The sequence below is a fragment of the Varanus komodoensis genome, unplaced genomic scaffold, assembly GCF_004798865.1.
Source record: "Varanus komodoensis strain SLA01 unplaced genomic scaffold, ASM479886v1 scaffold19, whole genome shotgun sequence".
Taxonomy (NCBI): domain Eukaryota; kingdom Metazoa; phylum Chordata; class Lepidosauria; order Squamata; family Varanidae; genus Varanus; species Varanus komodoensis.
The window spans coordinates 5,373,200-5,397,529 of NW_025335550.1; the positions used below are offsets into that span (position 1 = coordinate 5,373,200).

At 45.5% G+C, this 24,330-nt stretch overlaps 1 protein-coding gene across 2 annotated transcripts; it reads left to right on the forward strand.

Moving 5' to 3' along the window:
* The first annotated feature begins 859 nt into the window (after nucleotides 1-859).
* On the forward strand, nucleotides 860-22,260 carry HEATR3 (HEAT repeat containing 3). 2 transcript variants are annotated; one of them, XM_044427946.1, is made up of 15 exons: nucleotides 860-1,009; nucleotides 2,253-2,425; nucleotides 4,692-4,779; nucleotides 6,670-6,782; nucleotides 8,377-8,486; nucleotides 9,445-9,585; nucleotides 10,800-11,080; nucleotides 11,849-11,939; nucleotides 12,795-12,946; nucleotides 13,813-13,895; nucleotides 14,424-14,560; nucleotides 15,686-15,774; nucleotides 16,675-16,818; nucleotides 16,919-17,095; nucleotides 19,339-22,260. In XM_044427946.1, the coding sequence occupies exons 1-15, from the start codon at nucleotides 872-874 to the stop codon at nucleotides 19,453-19,455; spliced, it is 2,034 nt and encodes a 677-aa protein (XP_044283881.1). In that variant the 5' UTR covers nucleotides 860-871; the 3' UTR covers nucleotides 19,456-22,260. The 2 variants fall into 2 exon arrangements, with proteins under 2 accessions (XP_044283881.1, XP_044283882.1); XM_044427947.1 differs by lacking the exons at nucleotides 860-1,009; nucleotides 2,253-2,425; nucleotides 4,692-4,779 and having other exon boundaries at nucleotides 6,692-6,782; nucleotides 8,377-8,482.
* The last annotated feature ends 2,070 nt before the right edge of the window (nucleotides 22,261-24,330 follow it).

Sequence of the window (24,330 nt, forward strand, 5' to 3'; positions counted from 1 at the left end):
ATATGGGCTGTTGGGATCTTAGGCAAGGACAACAACTTTGCTTGTTGGGCGCAAGGCAGTCTTAAGACGATCTGTTGAGAACCCTAATCCCCCTCTAAGTAAGGCTTACTTCTGAGTGAAGGCGCACGTTCAAATCCTTCACAGCCTTGCCTTGCAGCTGAACTCCGTGAGGCTTGCTTTTGAGTAAATTTGCACGGGGTTGCACTGGCCGAGTGACTGCAAGATTCAGTCCTGGAAGCTGATCCCCTCCTGAAGTCAACGAGCCTTCCTTCTCAAAGGCAGCCTCCAGCATGAGCTCTACTCACCGTAGTCCCATTGCAAGGCATGAAGCGACTCTAACAGGGACGAACGTTGGCAGCCCGTAGACACGCCGAGGGCCGTCCTGGCTGCAAGCCTGCGAATCTGGGCTGCATCCTGCTTCGTTAAGCTCGAACGCCATCCATCGCGACGGGCCTACTCTAAGTAGAGCTCACCTTGGCCACAAACCCCCTTCACGCGATCCTTACCTAGGGGCAAGCCCCAGCTCCGTGCAAGCATTTAGGCTTCCTTGCGACTTAAGGCGTGCAGAAGGCTGGCCAGGGGCACGTCTGGGCGCGCTCACTCGCAAGTCAGCCCCGCCGGCCCGCCGCGGAGCTCCCTTCCAGCCGAGCACGCCCGCGGATGGGCCAGGCGAAGCCCGCCGAGCTTGCCTCCCTGCCCGCCGGCAGGCCAGCCCTTCCGTGCAAGCGCATCCGGGGCAGACGCGCGGCCGGGAAGCAGCGCCTGCGCCCGAGCCGTACACGTGGGGGAAGGCCGGGCTGCCCTGCTTCGCCCCGGGCGCTGCGCGGTCCCTCCGAGCGGCAGCGTCGCCCGCCTCCCGGGCGCCGTCCCCATGGGCAAGAGCAAGACCAAGCGCTTCCGACGGGCGCCGTTTTCGCCCGCGGGCGGCCTCAGCGAGCCGGACGGGGAGGCCGGGCGAGCCGCGTCCGGGTCCGCGCCCGGATCCCCCGCCGTGGAGCTGCTGGAGAAAGTAAGAGGGCGCCCCGGGGCTGCTCCCGGGCCCGCTCCGTGCATGCCGCCGATCCCGGGCCGGCCCGCCGCATGCATGCTTTGCACAGCGGGTAGGGTGGCCAACTGACCGGCGCTGCCTCTGTGCCTTGGCGGGAGTCTATCCCGCCATCAGGGGAGAGGTTGGGCTCCCTTCAGTACTCTAACCGTGGCGCCGTACTGGCTCTCCGGTTGGGGAAAAGGCATTTTGCGCGGTTTGCTTTAAACAAAATAAGCAACAAATAAACTGCAAATCCATAAAGCTCAAACACGCATGCGACAGCGGAGATGGATTGACAGCACAACTATTTATTATCAAAGGTGTGGGAGAAGAGGAGAGTTTTAAGGAACATGGTGCTTTTAAGGGAGCCAGAGAATATATTTCACTGAAAGGAGTTTTGCTCTCATTTCACCTCTTCTAGCTTCATAGAATCCAAGTCTGAAGGCTGGGAGTTTAAAAAAAAGTTGCTGGGACAAATTGAGCTCTGTCCTCACCCTCATTTTGCAAAAGCTTCGCAGAGTAGGAAAGTGGGATGTACCCAGTGCTCTGTAAACGTTTCTGAATTGCCAATTTCCCCTTTCCCTTTCACAGAATTTATTTATAGCCCTTTGCAAAATAATAAATGCAGTGAGACACTGATTGTGTATAGAATGAACCACAAAGTTCGCCCATGATCCAGTCCCGCCTGACTACAAAATACATTCCGATATGCAACATAGAAAAGACCATTTATCCGTTCTGTTGCTTGGCATTTGTGCATCTTCTTACAGTCCTCCTTGGTTATCACAAAGTGCTCTCTTAGGAGAATCACTGTATCACCAGAAAGTTCTGGTGTACTGTACTTTGTATATTTTACATATATAAAATATACCCTGTACTGTGTGCATGGTTTGTTTTTATATTCCATTTGAGTTTTTTAGTAGTATGTAATCTGCCCAGAGAGCTTTTGTAATTGGACAGATTAGAAAATAATCATTTATCCTAAATGTACAAATACATTTCTCATTTCTGTGCTTCGCTAGGCCAAGTCCTTGTAAGGAACGTCCTTACTTGAGAAACGGTGGGTCATGCCCCATTCCTTGTTAACTCTAGGCTGGTTCAAAATCACCCCAATGTGGCGTCTAATTTGGCTAGGTCCAACAAAGGAGTTTGTGTGTGACACTACAATGCCTGCACCAGACTAGTATAAATTCCAGCCCTGGTCTTCGCTTCTGTGTTTTTCTAGCTTCAGCATCCAAGTGCCGACGTGAGAGAATTTGCCTGTGCCAGCATTTCCAAACTCTTGCAGCAGAAAGAAACAATCCCAGCCTTTGTGCAAGAGGATGTTGTCCGTTGCCTGGGTCCCATGTTGCTTGATCAGAGCTTCAAGGTTCGCGAAACAGCGGCAGGGGCTCTTCGGTGAGTGATGCATCGCGGTGAGAACGCGTGTTTCCAAAATCTGCACCATCCTTTGAAGAGCCTTTCTCCGCCTGGTGCCCTCCGGTTGTTGGGGACTTCCTACCAGCCCCAACCAGCATGGCAAGTGGTCAAGAATTCTGGGAGTGGAAGTCCAAAGCATTTTGGAGAGGCGCCATGTTGGGGAGCAGCCTTCGGGGACTTTGCTCCGAATCATGTACTGCATGACCAAACCTTTCTACTGCTTTGGTCATAAATATGCAAGAATTATTTTGTTGGCTCCTCTTGGTCCAGTAATCTGTTTCCAGCAGTGGACAGCTAGAGGTCCCAGTAGGGCATGAAAATTACGGCGTTTCTCAAGTGTTCCAACATCTGGTATTGAGAGATATATTGTCCCCCAATAAGGGAGCGCCAAATAGCTATGAGTTAATGAACCCATCATTCATGAGTTTTTGTGTTTATTTATTTGGAGCAGTAGCCAATTGAAGACTAGCACTAACATAAATTATGGTGCGGTAGTGTAAGGCCGTACAATACAGCTATCCAGAATATACATTGTGGTTGAATTGTGGACTGTTGTATTATATGAAACCGGCTGTACTAAGAAACCCGCAAAGAGAAATCACGGTTTGTTGTTGGGTTGTGGACTCTGGGTTGTTTGTGATTAACAAACCACTGTTTGTTAGTGCACATGGAGTCCCACAGCAGAATAACCCATGATTCAGCAACAGCCCATACTCAACCCATTCTTTGGGTTATGTTGAGATGTGACCAAGCTCATAGTGTAGAACACTGATTCCCAAGTGAATTTGTTGGCACAGTGTTGCCTAAGCCACGAGCTGCATGTGAAATTCTATTTCTGCTTTTTTACAGTAGTTATTTATTACGTTACATGATTTTTGTGGCCACAAGTGCACTGCTGTTCTTCATTCATTTATTGCTGCCCTAATTTTGTGGCTATTTAATTAAAGTTTTTCCCAGCTGAGCATCAAGGAGATCATTTAGTAATTGGAAAATCGTTTTATATTGTCTAGATAAAGAGCTTGCAGCTGTGCCATTAGCACTAAACTGACTTTTAAAACTTACAGTTAATGAACAAATGAATCATTTAATTGATATATAGCTTTTGGTTCTACAAGCAAATGTTTCCATGCCATTGAAGGGAACCACCAAGTCCAGATTCAGCATGGCCTTCGCTAAATCTTTGGAGGTCCATGTGTGGTGGGTTGCCAGAAGGTCTGTTTGTGATGGCATTACATGCAGAGGTCCTAGGCTTGTGGGAACCTTATTCATTACTCTAGATGTGCTTTAAAATATATTTGTAAAGTATATGCGTGAATAAATGAGGCAAGGTATTCTCTTGAAAAAATGTCGTGGAGCCTGGCGTTGTGGGCCTTGGAATCCTGCTTTTGACTTAAAGCTGATAATTAAGTTGAGAGCTTTCTCCATCCTGGTGGGCTTCAGCAACCATGCTGACTAAGGGTGATGGGAACTGTAGTTCAACTTCTCTAAAGGGTATCAGGGTGGGGAAGGCTGGAGGACTGGTACTTGTAGAATTGATTTCTCAAGAGGGAGAATGTCACAGATACAAAAGAATACTTTCCACATACTGAACAGCATAGGATGCCTTTCTAGAATGCTTTGATTATAAAAATATTGCCTCGAAACAACGGCTCCCTTGTTAGGACTGGCACTTGGCAGAGAATCAGGTTCTAGTCTCCACTCTGTCTGGGTGACTTTGGCCCAGTCACTGACTGTCAGTTTCCCTACCCCACAGGGTTGTTGTACGCATAAAAATAGAGAAGAGAAGTCTATAGGCCTTCTTGAGTTCCTTTCAAGGGGAAAAAGTAAAAATATAAATTGAAGAAGAAGAATATCTGTGATCTGCTTAAACTACAGGTCAGAGCAGCTGAGCAGTTGTTTGGCAGTGGATAAATACTTTTTCCAGCTACACATTTGTTTGTTTATTTAGCTGATACATATATTTATCCAGCTGAGACACACACACACACACACACACACACACCCCATCCTTCTAACCCTTTTGTTCTCTTCCAGCTTTTTCCCTATTTCCTTGCTCATTAGGCAAAGACCAGACTTTCTGTCATTTTGTGTATACAGGCTCAAGTGTATCAACACAGCGATATAATTTGTATGGATTTTAATTCTATTTCTATTGTTATTAATTGCTATTGTTTTGTAGCGGTAGATAGATCTTTTTTTATTATTATTTAAGCCTCTGATCCCAATCTTTCCGGCTCTGTTGCAGAAATCTTAGCGCTTGTGGAGGGTTTGAAGTGTGCGACGACATGGTCACGAAAGATGTGATGACGCCTCTTGTAGCGTTATTGAAAGAGGTATGTGTGGAGCAGAGCAGCGAAGAGGCAGAGCTGGGCTCAAGAAGTCCTTGGCTCAAAAGTTGTATTCCCCACACACTCGTTATGTGGCCTTGAACACTCTTCTCTCTGTCATCCTGAATCCCCCACCCTCCCTGCATCTGCAACATTTGGGAAATCCTCACACAGACCTACCTTGCAGGGTTGTTGTTAAGGATCTCAAGTAGAAATTGCAAGTGAAATGATGTGAACTTTTGTGGCAGGCTTCTATTGACATGTGTACAGCAGACTTTTGTTAATCCTGCCTAACCTTAGAAACTAAGCAGGGTCATGGATGGGAGTTTTGAGTCGTGCATTGAGGAGGGGTTGGACTTGATGACCTTCTAGGCCCCTTCCAACAGTATGATTCTATGATTCATTTATTTATTTAGTCAAATACCAGCCTACCCCTATCTGGTGGCCTTCAGAGACATTTGGACCGCAACTCCCAGAATTCCCATCCAGCCCTTGGGCCATTGACTGGGAATTCTGGGTGTTGCATCCCAAACCTTGTCTGGAAGGCACAGGGTTGGAGAAAGCCACTCTAGACCATTCCTGCAAATCCCCAAGTGATTCACATTACACTATAATGCAGTATAGCAAAAACAGTAGTACTTAAAATATTGCAAATCTGTAAAAACTTCATGATGCTTTAACAGTAACAAGGTAATAGCAAATAGAGGGGGAAATAAGGATTGAAGAATCACAGAAAGAAGACAGAGGGAGAATGGAGGGGGAAGCCATGGGTGCAAGAGGGGAACATGGGACTTGCCAAAGCCAGAACCAAGACTTTAGTGAAGGAGGAAAGACTAGCACCGAGGCATGAGAAGTTACAAGTGGTTGGTTGAAGCAACCAGGAACTGCCATCAGGGTTTGGTCTTGCGAAGGAGAGGGTGTTAGCTAATTTTAATTAGTCCAGACTCAACATTCAACTGGGTCATATTGCATAAATGAATTGATTTTGTAGAGAGCTTATTTTGTGGTGGTGGTGGTGTAATCGACAGCCAGCTTCCCTTGCATGCAGTTTGGTGTAATCAAGCTTCTTGATCGGAACTCTTCTTGGGCTTATTTCTGAAAGGGAGAGGGAAAGGTGGCCGCCGCAGTCCCTTAGGTTTTGGACTTTTCCAGTCCTGTTGCTCAAGTTTCTTTCAACTGGAGATACAGGTCCTTGAACCCAAGACCCTTCCGCATGTTGTCTGTTTGCTCTCTCCTCTCCCCATACAGATCAAAGGAATGGGCCGGGCTGTGGCGCAGCCAGATAATAATACTTGTGCATAACGACGAATGCCCGCCTCTTCTTTATTTCCGCTTGTGACTTGACTCTCCTCCTCTTCCCCCCGACCCTGCCAGCAGCTCCTGCCCACATTTTTACAAAGCACGAGAAGACCTGGCTCTTCAGTGCTAATGGGAAGGGACAAACTAGCACATTCAGCTTCTATAGAATAGGTCTCCTCAATGCCGAAATTATGTACTCAGCATTGCAAGAAATGCATTTTACCACCCTTTGCTTGCCTGGGGGTTCGTTACGGTTCGTTCTAGGCGAGGAGCAAATGTGAAGACAGCTTATTTGTGGCTGAGAAGAAAGGAAGCCCCAGAAAATTAAAAAAAAAAAATGTAGAACCAACAGCAAGAAAAAGGGAGATTGTGTCTGTTTACAGACTGGATAGTTATTCTGTTTCCTGACATAAGTGCCCATTTGGAGGCCAGGAAAGGGTTTGGCCTTCCAGTGTCAGCTTCATAATCAAAGCAGGGCTATTTCAGAAGTCTGCAGATTTCGCGGTGACGTGAAGATGGTTTGGCATGCTCCAATTCGTTCTGCTTTTGTTTTATTCCCACCCTGACTCCCCTTTTGGGCCTGTTTGGTCAAGCCAGTGTCACGCAGGTCTGGAGGAGAGCAATGGCTCCGTGAAGGAAGTCAAGGACACCAGCAAGAACTTCATCGAGGACATCGCCAACGAGGCAGTGAACCTGCTCTGGAACTTGTGGTGGGTTCCAGCTTGAAATGCTTAGAGTTGGGGCTGCTTTGTGGGGGCTTTGGGCCAAGAGGGGCCCTTGGGCTTCTGTGAGTGACATTCAGGCGCCATGTTAATTTCCCAGAATGCTGCAGAGCAACACACACATCGCTGGAGAACGGTGGCTCCATTGTGGCCCCAGGAGCTGTCCAATCTGGCTAGAGTTTATTTATTATTTATTTTATTTACTACCTTTAGTCACTACATTTATATGCTACACCCATAGGCGTGGCTGTAGCATATAAATTAAAACAACGACTACATCAGTTCAATAATGATTAAAACAATTCCATATGAAACAATACAATCAAGAAAAAACAAAAGCAGACTTTTGCTTCATAATAAAACCATTTAAGCAACCAAACTGAAACAATCATAATAATTAAAATTAAATGGCAACTGCAATTCTAACATGGCAGTAGCAGCATAAAATCAACAGAGTAAACCATTATTACAGCCTACCAACTTACCAGAATATTTGTGAAAAATTAATGCTTTTGATTGGTGTCTGGATGAAAGGAGAGGAGAGGCCTGGTGAATCTCCAAGGGTCGCATGTCCTGCAAGTGGGGGTGCTGCTGCAGAAAAGACCCAGCCAGGGAGGAGTCTCCTGCCCCCCCCCCCAAACTCTTTTGAGCAATCGTTTCAAGTCTGGACCTGATGACCTCATTTGCCCCTTCTAACTGGACAGTTCCAGGATCCCTGCAGTTGGGTTGCTGCTTTTAAACAAACAATAGAATGCTTTGTCTGTGTCTCTTATAAATCTTTGTGTCACATAGCTCTTAATGGTCTTCCCAGCACTGAATAAACAATGGCTTCCCCCCCAGGAGACAAAGTATGCTAGGCTGTGCGATCTAAAGGACTAGCTACCTGCAAAAAAAATTTTTCTGCATGTTTAGAAAAACTTTCCGCCAAAGCACACAAGGAAGTTTGCCTTCTATAGCAGTGGTTTGCCATTGGTGGATTGACTGATTTATTTAAAACATTTTTATGCGGCCCCCATTGCAACGAAGCCTCGGGGCGGCTCACAACAGAAACAAAATACATAAATACATGGATAGAGTTGGAAAATACCCAGAATATCCAATATTGGCTGCCCTTATGCAAAGCACCTTTGGGACCACATTTGGAATATTCTAGTCACTGCAGCTAAAACTAGATATCGTAGAGTTTGGGAAAGGTGCAGAAACAAACACCAAGAAAGACTGGAGGGCTGAGGCTTCTCTTCAAGGAAAGCTTTAAAGTTGAAGCTTAGCTTAGCAAAGGGTCACGTAAGGAGTGACATGCTAGAGGTGCATCAAAATATGAACAAGGTAGAAAAAGTGGACTGCAAGACATTTTTCTCCTTCTCATATAATACTCAAATCCAGCATGGCTCTTTTTGTATCCTTATCGAATTGTTGACCCTGCTGAGCCGATGGAGGTCTTGCTGTCTCGATGGGCATCTTAAAAGAATGCAAATTTTATTTTCTTTATTCCAAACTCAATAAAACAATGCATCCTGAACAGAACTTCAGGGGGATTCAGGGTTTGTCAGGGCTGCTCAAATTCTGTTTGCTTCTCTGCTAGTGAATGCAACTGTTTAGCAGTATCCATATTCAACAAAGAAAGCTGCCTGGGCATTGTACTGCAGTATCTAAAGAGATTTCCTACGAACGTGGACCTGGCTATCGCGGTAGGTAAGTAGAGGACGCAGGCGGGCACCCGTGTGTTTTCCTAGGCGAGCCGAAACTGCTCCGGCTATCTTATTTATTTAAAGGCTGTTTCAAATAAAGAAAAATAGCCTCCTTTTTTGTTTTTAATTCCAAGGGGGCATGCATCCAAAAGCACCCACAATCAGCTTTAAAGCTCAGCAAGAGATCATGATTAGACCAAACAGTAGCAGAAGAGGTTTTAAAGTAGCATTGGATTCTGAAAAATCAGAGCAATTTTTCAAAGAGCAGCAGGTAAAGCAGCCTCGGAGGCTCTTCTCAGCAGATACAATCCATATTTCGGTCCATTAAAAGCCTGGGCAAATGAAAAGGCCTTCACTACACTTGGCACCAGCTTTCCTAACCTTTTGGCACCAGGCTTGGCTTGCCCTCTCTGCCAAGGCATTTAATAGCTTTGGAGGTCACTGTGTGGGTGGATAGGTATTGTCAGCTGTTTTGGAGACCAAGCTGTATGAACCTGCCTTAACTATTGAAGTTCTAGAAATTCAGCTTAAAAATTCAATGCTGCTTTATGATGTTTTTATTGCTATTTGTACACCAGTGTAGTGTATTGGTTAAGAGTTCAGGATTGTGACTTTTTAACAACTAAAAGGCTGATTTTACAAACTCGGAGAGACAAAAATTCAGCCTGTATAATATTGCAGAATGAAGACCTTACAGTATTTGTGATATATGAGTGGGTGGACTCTGGATATTTATTTGGAATTTGTTCTGCTTTTATGAAGCCTATGTATAATTGCCGGAAAGGGTTGTGTGTGTTGTGTGTAGTCCTTGCTAAGGACATACACAAATCCGTGGAGGTATAAGGGCTTTTAGGGAAGCTGTGGGAGACGTCGATTGGAGCTGTGCCAGGGAGCCTTGGCTCCCGAGGGTCCACCTGGAATTGCGGCCCCTGTTTCAGTGTTGCTCATGCTTCGCTTGGCAGCCTCCTGCTTGCAGGCCGTGACGGAAGATAATGTGGACCTCCTTTCTTCCATCGATACCTCCACGCACCAGGTGCTGGAAATGGTCATGTTGTCCTCAGAGGAGGGGATGGAGTACATCCTTTTACGGACCCTGGTGGCAGGTAGGCTGTATCGGGATGCCCCCTGCATGAGTGAGATCGGGGGTGCTGAGGGGAAGGGCCCTCGCTCCGTTGTCAAGCAGGTGCCTGCATGCATCAGCTTGGCGCTCAGCAACTCCAGGTAAGGTAAGGTGCGGGCAAGGACTCCAGTCTGAGAACAGCTCCCAGGGGGATCAGACTAGTGGTACAGCCTTCCCCAGCCTGGCTGCTTCTAGCTGTGTTGGACCGCTGCTCCCAGCATTTGGCTGGGGGTGCTGGGAAGTGTAGTCCACACATTGGAAGGACACCAGGTTGGGGAAGACGGTTTGACTGGCTTCTCTGCAGTCATCACCTGTCTCCCCCCCCCCACCACCACCATTCTACCAGATTGAAAATCCTCTTCTCAGAATTAATTACTTGGAATAAGGCTTTTCAGCTAAGATAGGCTGGTGCTTTTGGCCCACCCTTCCTTTGCCTTTGGCCTCACACCCCATGGAAATGTGGCCTCCAGAGTTCTCTCGAAATGTAACTTGGCCCGAAGGAGGTTCAGCACCGCTGCTTTATCAGCATCTGTTGCATTGCGTTCTTCCATTGCATTTTATGCTGTGTTTTTCCCTCCTGTGAGGAATGAAAGCAGCTTACATTTTATCCTCACAACAACAGGAACAACCCTGCGAGGTGGGGTTATAAGAAGTGGGGCAGCGTAGAAATTGAATAAATAAATAGAAATAAGCAAGAGGCTTTGCTGGGTGTAACACAACCCAGAACTGGGCCTTTTCTGCAATGGCCCGCAATTTGTGGCGTGCCTTCGCCCTCAGTTTGTGGGCGGCAGCAACTGGGACATGGCTCAAGACCTGTCTTTTCACTCTGGTCTCTGTGTCACCCAGTTAGTTAATTGCTAGTTCTGTAACATGAACATTTTAATGTTTGTGAAGAGTTTTTGACAGAGATTTTGTATTCTCTGTTTTTAAATGTCTGTGGACATGTGTTATTTTAAAAAGGTATGTTGAAAACTGCTTTGGAGATGTCTTTTTAGGTATGGTCAGGTGGCCTGTAAATTGCTTGAATATGTTTATTTGGTTGGTGTTCTTCTGAGTAGTAATGCTGAGTTGTAAAGTCTTGGGAAGTCATTGGGTCCAAGTGGAGGTGGCAGCCATCTTTGTCTGCCTCTCTGTGGATGCTGCAGTTGCTGGAATCGAGGGCATATCCCGACTACCGTAACCTCTTCCTTGCTTCAGGTGTCGTTTGGAACATAAAGGGCACGCTGCCTGCCGGTAGCCAGGCAGGCACGATAAACGCCATCCTGAAGGTTCTCTCAGGATGTTTAGCGCTAGACTCTGGCGAGGTGGTCATTCGGATGAAGGAGGCTGAGACGGAAAGGCTGGCCAGCTCCACTGAGCCAGAAACGGAAGGGAATGTGGGTGCAGGCGACGACATGGCGCTTAATGAAGACGAAGAGATGGAGGAAACGCCGAAATTAGCTGCCAAAGGGAAGAACGATATTTCTGACCTCCTTCCTGTAAGTCTGGATGAGGTGGGTCGATCTGTACCTAGATGTTGCAGGCTGGGAGTATTTGCTGGTTCAGGAAGAACTTGCCTAGTGTCTGGATTGGGTAAAAAGTCTTCTCACAACGTGTGTGACTCAACCATTGGCTATTCTTTCCCTTGATTTCTCTGCTTTCTGCTTTCCCTTGAGAAGTTTGTGGACTTGACGTTTTAGATACTTGGAGTAGCTTGCACTTAAGCTGCGCTGCTGCTTTCTCTCAATGGAACTCAGCGTCCTTATTCAGTAGCTGAAGAGCTTTCAAATCTGAGAGCGGGAGGAAGTGATGAGGGGCAAAGGACGTCCTCCACATCTCCGCTCCAGCTTCTCACGCTGCTCCGAGTTCTCCAGGGTCCTCCCATCCGTCGGTCCATCTAGCTGTCTTCCATTTGTGCAGCCACGAAGCAAAGCTCCACTTTCAAAACTGGCAATTTATCGTACTATAGAAATATCATCCAGATTTTGGAATCCCGTCTATTAGGTGGGGGGCTTCAAAACTGCTCAGGAGATGGTAGTTTACAACTCATGAACACTAGTTTAAGGGCCCCAAAGACTGCCTTTATGACAAGATCCGATGGAGAAGGGTCATGGCTCAGTAGTATAATACCAGTTTGGCATGCTAGTCCCAGTTTAATTTCTGGCAGGTGCTGGGAAAGATCTCTGCCAGAGACTAGGAAGAGCCCCTGCCGATCTGAGTGGGCAGTGCTGGATAAACAAATTTTCTGCCTCTGCTTTGCTTTGCAGTCCAGTCAACAGGAGCTGAAACAAGTATCAGCTTTACTTTTGGCTCAGCAGACAGCCCTGGAAATCATTGTTAATATGTGCTGTAACGAAGGTACGTATATCACTCTCTTGTTTACGTGGAATCTTGCCTTCCTGTGTTTTTTCCAAACTTCTCAAGCAAACCCCCTCTAAAATAAGTGTATTTAGGATTGCGGCCATAAACCGTACCCCAAACAATGCATTTACAACACCCACAGCCAGTTGAATGAGAGTTGCATTTACTGCTGTCATTCAGCCCTTTCGTTTCGATTTTATGCAGCTACATTTCCACAAAGCGTGCAAGAAACATGGTGCCAGTTTTATAACTTAGAATGTTTTGAGAATCTGTAGTATTTTCACTCTCTTTTTTAGTTTTAGTAGGAACAGGTTTCTAGCTTTTATATCTGCTGAGATAATCTTGAAAATACATGGGCTGTACTTAATGATCATATGCCATTCTTCAACTATAAATACATAAATAAATAAAACTTAAGCCTAATCCCGTGTGGCGTAGCCTATTCTTTGCTTTTATCCCTCTGCTTTCCTTCTTCCCCAGCTGTTTACTATGAGTGAAATTTTAGATTGTTAACACCTTGAGGCAGGGACCTGTCCTTTTTTACAGCGGATGGTACTGCATAAATACTTAAATAAAACTGTTTATTTTAGTGGGGCTTGGGTGTAGGGATGAAGCATGCTTTGATGGGAAGGATCTGCAGAGAGCAGGAATGGCTTGGGGTTTTTATTTATTTATTTATTTAGGATATTTCTAGGCCATCCATCACTTTCGTCTCTGGACGGCTTACAATAAAATCTATAAATACAGTGTACATATCCCACACAATAATGAATTAGATATCCCATGACTGAAATAAATACAATTAATTATTAAAATAAGTTTTCTTTGGACGCCTGTGCTGTTGGTTTGCAGACCCCTCCGATGATGAATGGGAGGAGTTATCCAGCAGTGACGAAAGTGATGCCTTCATGGACAACTACACCGAAGACGAGAAGCTATTGTCACCTCTCTGCCTTTCAGCTGAAGTTCACACAGCTCTTAGGAACCATCTCGTGCCAAAGAAGGTGAAGGCCCTTGTCTTTCCTAGCTCCTCAGTGCCAGGATGGGAAGGAGCCGTGCCTTACCGTTTTGCTTGTGGGAGGGTCCCCGGCATCTCCGGGCAGGGCTGCGGAGGAGTCCCTTAAGCCCTACCGAGCTCCTGCCACTCAGTGCTGACGAAACTGGGCTGGGTGGACCAAGGTGCTGTCCCTCTTTCTAAGATCCAAACATGGCTCGGTTTGTTCTGTGTACCTGAATGGGGCTTTGGACTCGTGTTTCTAGAACCCGAGTGTCCCAGTGCCTCGGAGAAAAATATTCTGCAGGGTGAGTGCTTGTAGAAACGGCTTCCTCTGTTCCACATGCAAACTATTGGACTTGTCTAAAGTAGCTCTTTGGATCCTGGCCACTGGCCACGCTACATGACTCAGAGTACAGTTTAACATTAGTCAACTTTGTTGTTTAACAAAAGAAGCATTTTAATCCAGTATCTTGTGTACTGAATCTAAACCCCGAGGTCATCCTGTATATTAACACTAAAATCGTGTGCACGCATGTAAATCTGGCTGTTGCTTTTTGCAGGGTTTTATCGTGCATAAGTTAGTCTGGTTGTTCTAACAGGGCAAGGCACAGCCCCTCAGAGCACTCAGAATCTTATCCAGCCTCTTCCTCTACCTCTTGCCCCAGCCTTTGAAGATTCAAAGCACATCTTTGCAACCATGTGGACTAGCAACATGCTTCACAAAACAAAGCAACACAATGAAAGCCAAAGTTGTTGGGAACTTGAATTTTGCCGTCTATTTCACATTCTCTCTGTTTCTTGTGCTCTCATAAAATCATAGCCATCTGCATAGAGGTTTGACAGTGGTGCGTAACAGCTCTTTTCTTCTCCTAGATACTTGAAAAAACTGCCTTCCCCAACAGCGCTGCTGTTGACATCTGCAGGTGCAATCCAGCTTGGAAACCCCTCATTAAGAAGTAAGTGTCCACGGGCCTTTCTTGTGTTTCTAGTGAAGTTTTTAGGACGAGGCTGTCTGTTCTACTTCCAGGAGGTATTCAGCTTGCTGCTGTTGGAAAAAGGACACCGAACTGGAAGGAGATTTAGTCTGATCCAGCACGGCAGCTCTGAACATTATCTTGTCCGGACTGCTTAATGTAAGGGTTGGCACTTGCCCATTCTGTGACCTTTTCCTTTGCTTTACAAAATCTGACTATCAGAGCACTGCATTTCAGCAACCTCACTTTAGGGTGCTGTTATTCTTCAACCCCTTTAAAGCACCTAACCCTGTTTTCTAAACTTCCTCTAAACCCTCCCTCTTCTCCATCTGTCTTCACAACAACCCTGCAAGGTAGGGTAGGCCGACAGGCAGGCTCTGGCCCAGAGCACCCAGTGTGCTTCATGGCCACGTGGGGACTGGAACCCAGCTCTCACTAGTCCCAGTCCTGCGCTCTGCAGCGCTGCCCCGCGCTGGCTCTCCTGCCTGGACTCGCTCCCTTTCCTTCCAGGTTGAACGTGGTCCAGTGCAGGGCCCTGACCTGCCTTCACAGCATCCTGCTGGTGTCCGACGTGGATTGCCTCGGGGGAGTGTCGGTCCTGCAGTCGCTGTCGCAGCACCTGTCACACCTGATCTTTTCTCAGTCAGGTGCGTTTGGGCCCTGGGTGTGTCCTGACTTTCCGCAGCCTTTAGCAAACATTTTTAAAAGCCTCGCGATTCAGTCTTTAAAGAGCCTGCAGATCCGATGAACTGCGCCCTCCAGAGCACTTTGGCTATGGACCTGGGAGCATGGGGAAGGGAGAGGTGGGGGTCCGGCTAGCCCATTCCCCCCTTTGGGGAGTTCTAGCCCGATTGAAACCTTTCTAGACAGTGTTGTGGAAAGGTACTGTTGGGCTGGAGGGAGACATACGGCTGCTTGGCTGCTGTACAACAGCGTAAGCTTGGCCAAAGCTCTGTTGATGGGGCTGTGAATAAGCCATTTGGAAACAGAAGGCAGGATCCCAGAGCATGCCTTTTCCAATCTGGTGCCCTTCAGATGTCTTGCCCTCCAGCTCCCATCATCCCCTGCCATACACATCCTGGGAGTTGAAGTTCAAAACGGGGGGGCGGGTGCCAGGTCGGGAAAGAAGGTCCTATGCTGTTGGTAAGGAAAGAGGTTATTCTAGGATGGTGGGGGGGGTTGCTTGTGGTCCCTCCGATGTGGGGTCACAACTCCCTGTAGCCCTAGGAAGTATAGCCAGTGGTGAGGGATGCTGGGAGTTGTAGTCCAACCACATCTGATGGGACACATGTGTCCCCAGATGAGATTGTAATCTATGTTATCCCACAGGATCTACATGGAAATGAAACAGACTTAAGTAAAATGAACTCATGACAGACCCTGTGATTTCTGTCCTCTGAGTGGGGAGGAGAGGTGAATGGCGCCCTGGAGCTGGGGGTCAGGATGAAAGGCGGAGGAGCAAATTCAAATTTCTGAAAGATGGGGATTTGCCTTATCATTATCATCATGATTCGTTAATAATTGATTAAGTATTATTAATAATATGGCTTAATTATAATAAATAGATAAAGTACATTATTATAAGTATTATTTATTGTAAGTAATTATAATAAATAATAAAGGACATTATTATTTATGAATAATAATACAAAGAAGAACTGGTCAAAACAGAGTGGATTTCCTGGGTCATGTATAATCTCAGTGAAATTTACCTATGCACTTTGCTCTGGGCTTAGAACAACTTTGCTGGTGTTTCTTTTATTTTGGGGCAGAATTTTCAAAGCAAATGGAGTTTCTAGAAGCCGTAACCAGCGCTTTGCGAGCTCTCCTTCAAATGTTAGCCTCCAACAATATACCTCAGGTGAGTGTATGTTTATTTTCTTTTTCCCCCTCCCTGAATTAGTTATTTCCCCCTCCCTGAATTAGTGTATATTTCTTTTCCCTTCCTGTAGTCCCACCCTTTTTTCCTTTCAAGGAACACAAGGTGGCTTATATAATTCTTCTCAAGAACTTCAGCTAGTGAGTGGTATAATAAAAAAATGAAAATTAATCGATTGAATAAATAGTAGATCTTATCCTCACAATGACCATGCTGGGAAGTAGGTTGGGTGGAGAGTCTGTGCCTGGCCCAAAGTCACCCGCTTGGTTCCCTGGCTGAGCGGGGACTCGAACCCAGATCTCCTGAGTCACAGCCCTGTGCTCTTAACCACTACACCACCCGAGTTCTCCAAGTTACACACACATCTGTTGTTTCGAAATGCAAAGAAAATTGTTTGCCTGTCTGGATGGCAGTGGAAAAATCGTTCATTGGGAGGAAGAATGAGTGACATTACCTGGAAAAGGGTATGACTCGTAGATTGGAACCCTGCCCAGGAGCATCTGTGCTGCAACTTTCTGTTGTAGTTCCCAGTTGCCAGCCACCTCCCAGCGTTGTCAGTCTCTTCTCCAATGTTGTCATGCTCCAGAAAGGCCAAGAAGCAGAAGACAGGGTCACACAAATAAAGGTGGAGGAAAGGAGTAGATCCAGCCAGCACCCAGTATGAAGCTGAGCTAGAAAACAGTGCCTCTGAACATGTACAGAATACTTCCCCTCTGCTTTTCCCACGGTCAGTGGATGGAAGTTCCAGGGCCTGCAGCTGTACTACGTCTTTTATAAACTGAGTACTTCAATGCAAAACGTCTTTCTCAACAAGGTTTATGTTGATGTCTGAGCAGCTGATCTTTCCTTCCCGTCCACTTTCCTTTTCAATCTTTGAAACAGTACATGACTCCAGAGCAGCTGATGGCATTGTGCGAAGCGGGAATCCACAGCAACAACGATAGCGTTCGGGTAAATGTCGTGAGCATTCTAGGAATCGCTGGCAGCGTGCTTGCAAAAGTGGAAGACACGGCAGAAACACTAAAGGTAAAACCTGACCAGGATCCTTCCCTTGCTTTTAGCAACGGCGGTACCCCTTAAACCATGACGGTGTTTTTTCTCTGGGTGCGTTTCTGTATCATTTCAGATGATCGGGAAATTCCTCCTGGACATTGCAGCAAAGGACCCTTCTCTCGTGGTCGTGGGAGAAGCTCTGGATGCTCTCTTCGACGTTTTTGCGGATGGTAAAGAAGTGGAAAGGGCAGCAGAGCAAATAAAATTGCTCCAGGCACTTAAAGAATTTCAGCCAGTTTTCAAATTGCGGGTAAGCATAAATGGGTCGTCATGAGAGCATTTATATGAATCGAGACTGGATTTACACCACCATTTGTAGATTGGACTTACCAGCCGCAATAGCCACTATTTCTGTTGATGTTCTAGCATTCTCAACTTCTTTGCTGTTGAGAAAAGGACCCAAGCTGCTAGTCCTCATGGGTGCAGCAATATTCTTTAAAGGTGGAAATAGGTAATAGTTGAGAAAATGGGAGCAATATGGAAAAAAAAATCTCATTGCAAGATCAGAAGTGGGCAGCCTCAGCTAGCTTGGGGGCAGGGGTGGTAGCTTTGTCCACCACAGGGAAATTTAATTTTTTTAAATGTCAGCCGGAATTGCCACAGAGTTTAACAAGAGTTTCCTTTTAACCTAATTTGCACCCTTCTGGGAGAGTCCACGGCAGCTCCGGATACCACTTGGTTAGTTTTTTGGGTAGCCTAGAGCCACATTAAGCCCCCAGCCTGCTGGTTGCCCAACCCCTGGACTAAAGATTGACGGGGTTCATTGCTTCCCTCACTTTTTGCAGTGCTCCTAGTCCGCCCCCACAGACCTCGAACCCAGTTTCTGTCCTTATTCCTCTTCTGTATCTCATGAAACCCATTTCCTTCCTTCCACCCATCCAGCTTCTGTAGCATTTTGCTATAGAGAATAGGGCTGCTGTGAACCACCCAAAGAGTTTCAGCTGTTGGGCAATATAGAAATTAGGTAGGTAGGTAGCTTCGCTTTGCCTCAGCAGCGCAGTACGCACTTCTGCAGTAGCTGAATCGAGCTGGTCAAATAGGGTCAGGTTGAACTGAGATCGGGGCAGTCTTTCCGCGCCTGGCATTCTCCAGATGTGCTGCACTCCAAGCACAGCTGGAGGGTGCCTGGTTTTGGAAGGCTGGATCAGACCAATACGCCCTCACGGGGATATGGGTGAATGTGGCTTTTGGGGTCAAAGCGTCCAGTTTCCAAGGAGGTAATTCACAGACATCGCCTGAGAAGCGATTGCCGCGAAGTACCAGCCAGCCCCGGAGAACACGGTGCTCTAGAACACGAGGAGGAACCCGGCCTGCCAGCGTGTGCTGCATGTGCTGTTGGCGCATCATGCAGTTCGCAGAGGCTGGAGTACCTGTGGGGGTCTCTCGAGGAGCAGGCAGAGCTGAAGGGCCGAGCCTTGAAATGCGGTTCTTTGTCATGGTAGCAGTTGGCACAGTCGGCTGCAAGTTGGTGACAAGATCCTGAACCTTGGCCAGATGTGGACCTGCACACCTGTGGGAGGTACGCCACGGCTACGTGCCCGGAATCCACCTTGATGAGCAGACCCATTCTGCTTGTACATTTAAATACAATCTGCTCTGGGAATGGTCTGTTTATTTATTCATTATATTTATGGCCCATTGCAGAGGTTCTCTGGGAGGTTCACAGAAAAACCATAAAATATCGTTACCATTATTATTACTACTACTATTACATATTTCTGTACTGCCCATTGCTGAAGCTCGCTGGGTGGTTCACAATATTCAAAGTCTCCCATCCAGATTTCAACCAGGCCCGATCCTGTTTAGCTTCTGAGATTAGGCAGAATCAGGCCATAATACAGAACCTACACTAGAGCAGTTTTATATGACGATATAAAATAAAAATAAAAACCAAAGTGAAACCTAGCAGCAATGAAGTGATTTAAAATACAGATTTAAGGCAACAGGAAAGCCAAGGAAATACCACTTTCATTTTCATTTTGTATTTGAAATACAAAGAAAGGAAAATGAAAGTCCATGGGTAATGCTAGGTTGGCAGCACTGTCGGAAGCTTTGAAATGGATATGGTGACCTCACCAGAACTCACCTAAGAAAAGGACCCCGCCAGGATGTTCTTTTGTATGTGTCCCATCAGACCTGGAGCCGGCCCCAAGGTCAGGTTTTGTGCATACCTGTGTGAATGCATGCAGGATGCAGCAAGCTGTGGACTGATCTCAGATTTAGACTTTGATCTTCAAAACACCAACATATCCAGAAGAGTGGATGATTCCCCCCCTCCAAAGCTTCAGGTTGCTTTGACTAAATGATACTTCTGTCTTGATTTGAAATAGCTATATATGATACTACTTGTTTTTCCCAATATTACAGTTGTCTGTGTTGCATGGTTTAAGAATATCATTCTGGCCTGTGCTGGATGGTTTAAGAATATCGTGTCATTCTGTTGAAGAATTTCAGTAAAATGATCTGGGTTTTCCCCCTCCTTTTAAATTGCAGATGCGTAAGGAAGGAAAAGAACGGTACAGCACAGATCAGTTATGTGTGCTGGACAATGTGAAACTGAATTTAAGAAGATTCATTGCCTATCAGGAGACACTGCAGAGAAAAAAATAACTTTGGAGTAGTAAAAAGAATGTAAAGCTATATTTTTGCTAGTTTGTTCAATATGGCACTGTGAAAGGTGGTTAGGGATGGAGGGTGATGGGTCTGCTTTCAATGTTATTTTTCATATGCTTAAGGAAATGGGGAGGGGGCTGTTAATGCTGGATTCAGCATCACTATGTGCCTGCAAACTAGGACTGGAAACGTATTTTGAACTGCATGTCAAATTTGGACCTCGGCTCGTATTTCGAAATCGGGGCTGGAGAACCTCAGGGATTCCATGCTGGCCACACCCCTTGCCCTCGCACTGGCTCCACCTCCTTCCTCCTGGCCACCAATCACTGAGTGGTATTTGTGCAGTCCCTCCCACCGTCATTCCGCCCGGATGAAATGCATATTTTTTTGGTAGTAAGAGCTTTGAGCTAAAATCGGCCAGTGTTTTTGGTCCCACCATTTTGGCCGTCAGCGCACCATGACTGGGATGCTCTCTCCAAGAGTTTCTGGGAGAGAGATTCCCAGCTCCCATCCTAGGTGATGCACCTCAGCTTCCCGTGAACAGACCCCAGACTGTTTTGATAGGAATATTGAGGCTCTGTGGGTCAGCACATCAGTTTTCCAGGTGTCCAGTTGGCCAGGAATTTTCTCGTCTTCCTCTGGAAGTTAACGTTCCTGATCTTTTAAACATAGTTAGGATATTGGGAGCCTCTGAGAGGCTCCTACACCCCTTTCCTGGGTTTCAGAGTAATTATAATGCACTTAAGCCTTTCCTGGTGTCGCCATGAACCATGGTTGGCTGTTCCACTTCTCACCGAAGACACATTCTCCAGTTTGAGCTGACTTCGACTGATGTCAGCAGTGGTTCTGATGCAGCATTATCACCATCCTTCGCTTTCTGAAAAAGAAAGGGAAGCAGCGACATGCTGTTTGTGAGCAGCAGCCAGACTTCCAGACCATGGTTTAAAAATCTGGAATAGTCAATCGCTTTGTTTTTGCTGTTATGTGCTGTCCAGTTGTCTCTGAGTTATAGTAACTCTGCGACAGAATGTCCTTTATCCACGCACTGGGTCACTACTGGACTGAAATCTCTGGATTGTATTATCATTGTGTTAAATCTTTCTGTCTGTCACCTGTCTGTCATTTCTCTGAGTTTCTGATGTGAAACTATCATTTTTGCAAAGGAATCATGCTCAAAATTTGAATTGAGTCATCCTGGAAAAATATTTGTCGAAAGTATGTTTTTATGGAATGCTCGGAGAGTAGAGACATTAATGGAAAGCAAGGTCTGCCTTTAAGATGGGGCATTTTAACCCTGCTAATTTGCTACAAGTGGGGGCTTTGCAATCTTTCTTGGCTGACCATACTGCAGAAACATACCAAGATTTTTTCAGCTGGTGGCAAACTGTTTGCATCAGCTGGGGCGGTAGGAAAACTCCAGTCTCTGGGAATCCACATCGATCATTTAGGTACCAGTCATAAACAGGGCTGAAAAAATATTTTAGGTTTCATGGTCATTGGCTTCTCCTTTTCTAGCTGTTGTCTTGCCTGGGATTTTTCCAGGCTTGGCTATATAAATGATAGATAGCCTTCAGCGGTTACTGTTGAGCAGTAACAACAGGTGTGAATGTTGTCGCTCTGCAAAATTGCCCACACCTGTCACCTTGAAATCTGTTTGCTGAACAGTTGGAAAAATATAGATGGCACAAGACCAATTCCCTTTACCTTGAGTCATTTACGTGGCTTGAAATTGGGAGTTTGAATGGAAACCAGCAGTGCTCTGGTGCCTTTGGAGATGTCTCTTCTAAAAAAGACATGCTGTCAGCTTTTGGAGTCAAGAGACTATTTCTGGTGCCATCTGATGAAATAGGTCTTGCCTTCAGAAGCACACGCCACACTTTATTAGCCTGGATGTCTTTCTGTGCTCCTTTTGCTCTGGTCCAAAATTTGGAAATGATCTTACTGTGTTTTTAAAATCAGTTTTAACCTGTTCTGAATCTGTCTGTTGTACATGAGATGCTTTTAAAATTCTGAGGGTTGTATATGTCATCTTGGGCCCCAGAGTTCTTTTGGGCTGAAATGTGCTTCATAAATAGTTCAGTGAATGAATTAATGAGCTCTAGGAAGGAGGAAATACTCCACGTTGGGCTTTTGGTCCCTGCCCCATCCAGTTCACCGAGTGCCCAGCTTCAGAGTGGCTGTTTTTTTCTAGGCAGCAAAAGTAGCTTAATTTTCACTGTAGGCAATGTACTTGCTCCCTGAATTTTCTCTTTGCACCATGAAGAGTACACCCTTAATCTCTGAAGTGCCTAAACTCAGCCAGTTTTCTGAGTGAGACAGCAGAATAATACTCAACACACTCTCATGCTTTTTCATCACCTGAGCTATTTCCCATTTCCTTGGCATTGATATGCTAGGATAATACACAGGAAAATACCTTCCTTCACAGTTTTTTTTCAAATGAGATTCTTTTTAAAAATACAGATTTTAAAAATGTAAATTTGTTCTTCTGTAGACAATGTTTATTCTTTCTTCTATAAACTAAGTCAGTCTGATGTTTAAAAAGGAGAGGGTTAATGACCTTCATCAAATACATGGTATTTGCACTATGTCTCTATGATATGTGTGTGTGTGGTAGGTACAATATATATAATAGAATTCTTCAGATCTGTATATACAATGGAGATTTTAAGTTGGCCTGTATGACATAGAATATAAAGAATGCTGAACTTTTTAAAGAAAATTGGTACTGTCATCTTGTAATTGAAACAGCTTAGTCTAAAACACCGTTAAACAGAAAACAACTACGTATTTTCTTCTGAATAGTGTTACGCTTGTATTTGAACTGAACTCAGTTGCTGAAATTTGCTGTATGAATGACAGAAATTAGAGGATTCTTCTGATGTACTGTTAAACTTCAGCAGGAAGGGACAGTAAATTGCTTCTTAGAATATGATGAACTTCACCTCCTAGCCACACTCCCGATTTTTCTAGAGTGGTCCTCTTGGCTTGGTTACTCTACTAATGATGGATGGCTGGAAATCAGAGATTTGTGTTCCTGGAAGCACCTCTCAGTCCTAGTTGGAGTGGGAGCATTGCAGGAAGATTCCCCCAGGCCAAGGGGCGGGAGCTGGAAGGGGAAGGAACACGTAAGACTGCCTTTCCTGGGCTAGAGCATTTTATTTAACCATTTTTGCCAGGCATTGGAGGAAAGGGAAGAGGGTTAGGGAGGCAAGCCCATTGCTAACATCAGAACAACTGTGGGAGCTCCAGGTAGAACTCATTGTTCTGAAATTGTACAGCCCGAACTTTTCTGGGCTTCTTAATAAAGATAAGGGCATTTCATGGGGAGAATTTTCAGAGGCAAAACATGCCTCTTCTTACAGCATATTGCTGATGCACCATTTATTAAACACAATGCACATTGCTAGCTAATGTTCTTGTTGTGGTTGCCCTGCACATTTACGTAAAAACTGCACATTCACTTGATGAAATTTAGTCGCCATCTGTTCCAAGTAATTTTCATCATATAGACAAGGAAGGCAGATCTGCCTGAGCCTTTGATAATTTACATGACTGAAATAATTACCTCCCCTTCCACTAACTTAGATCTGTTTCACAATGCTTTGCATTACATCTGCAAGTAAATCTTCCAAACTGACCAGCAATTTGAAATCGCCTTTATGAAAGCAAAATGGCATTTGTCACCTTTGCCACATGCCACGCACTGCCAAACACCGTGCCACAAAACAGACGTGTCAGGAAAAATTAAAATTAGATTTATGCATGTAAATATGCTCAAATCCATCCACCTGTGTGCCAATTTGCTTTTCAATTTATGACAACTGCTGAAATGGAGAGGTGCGTACAAAGATGCGTTCCCATATGTATACACTCACAAACCCACATTGGCTTTCCATTTCTGCAAACAAGCATGGAAAAGCCAAATGTGTGTTTTGTTCTTGTCCCTTGCCCATCTCTGGTCTTGGAGAGCTACCCAGTACATTCTGAGATGTCCAAGAATTTGATTTGCAAATGGAGACTTTGCCTTGTGGCACTGAACCGCAGATGTACCACAAGATGGAAAGAACAGTTACTCTGAATCAATCTGACATCAAGCTTTGATACCATACATTAGGAGTTACTGCTAACATGGTCTTTGAGTGTAGGGTTGGTTTGTTTTGTGGTGATTTTAATCTTACCTACCAGAATTTTGGAAATAGTTGGAAGTAATTTTTGGGATACTTTCTTTGGGAGTCAGAAGATCATGTTCCATCTTCCCTTTTATTGAATCAGTGTGTGTAAGAAGAGTGAGGGTATTTTTGTATCCACATTCTGATAATGCCCACCACAGCTTTGGATTTTGACTAGACCAGATGAAATGTCTTGCCATTTAAAGACTGGATACTCTGCAATATGTTTGGGCAAGGCATACATCATTGCTTTTGGTAGGGTATGTGTGTCCTTTGCCTCTGAGTAACACTCAGATGCTTTTGGATGTGGGATTCCTCCACCCATTGCCAAGTGATGGCTTTGGCAATGAGTATATTTTCCCATCCTTTAAAATAAAGATGATTTGGGGTTTTGGCCATTCCTTTGGATGCAATTTCCGTCCATGATTTTTGCAGATTAGATTACCATGATGTACTGCAAGTTGGGTGGCATTGTCTAGATAGTTCAGCTTGTATAGAATATAATTTGAGTCTAGAGACCCATGGGGAAGGATTAATGAGAAGGAAGGATTTGTTGGAAAAGACCCTGATGCCGGGAATGATTGAAGGCAAAAAGAGAAGGGGACAGCAGAGGTTGAGGCGGCTAGCTGTGGTCACTGGGCAGTGGGTGTGGGCTTGGATGGACTCCCGAGGGATGGTGGAGGTCAGGAGAGCCTGCAGG

Bases quoted from the DNA above. Each gene is read 5' to 3' on its own strand.
- HEATR3 (XM_044427946.1), top strand. From the start codon at position 872: ATGGGCAAGAGCAAGACCAAGCGCTTCCGACGGGCGCCGTTTTCGCCC. The intron at 11,081-11,848 runs GTAAGTCTGGAT...TTTGCTTTGCAG, and splicing joins ATATTTCTGACCTCCTTCCT to TCCAGTCAACAGGAGCTGAA. The intron at 12,947-13,812 runs GTGAAGGCCCTT...TTCTTCTCCTAG, and splicing joins ACCATCTCGTGCCAAAGAAG to ATACTTGAAAAAACTGCCTT.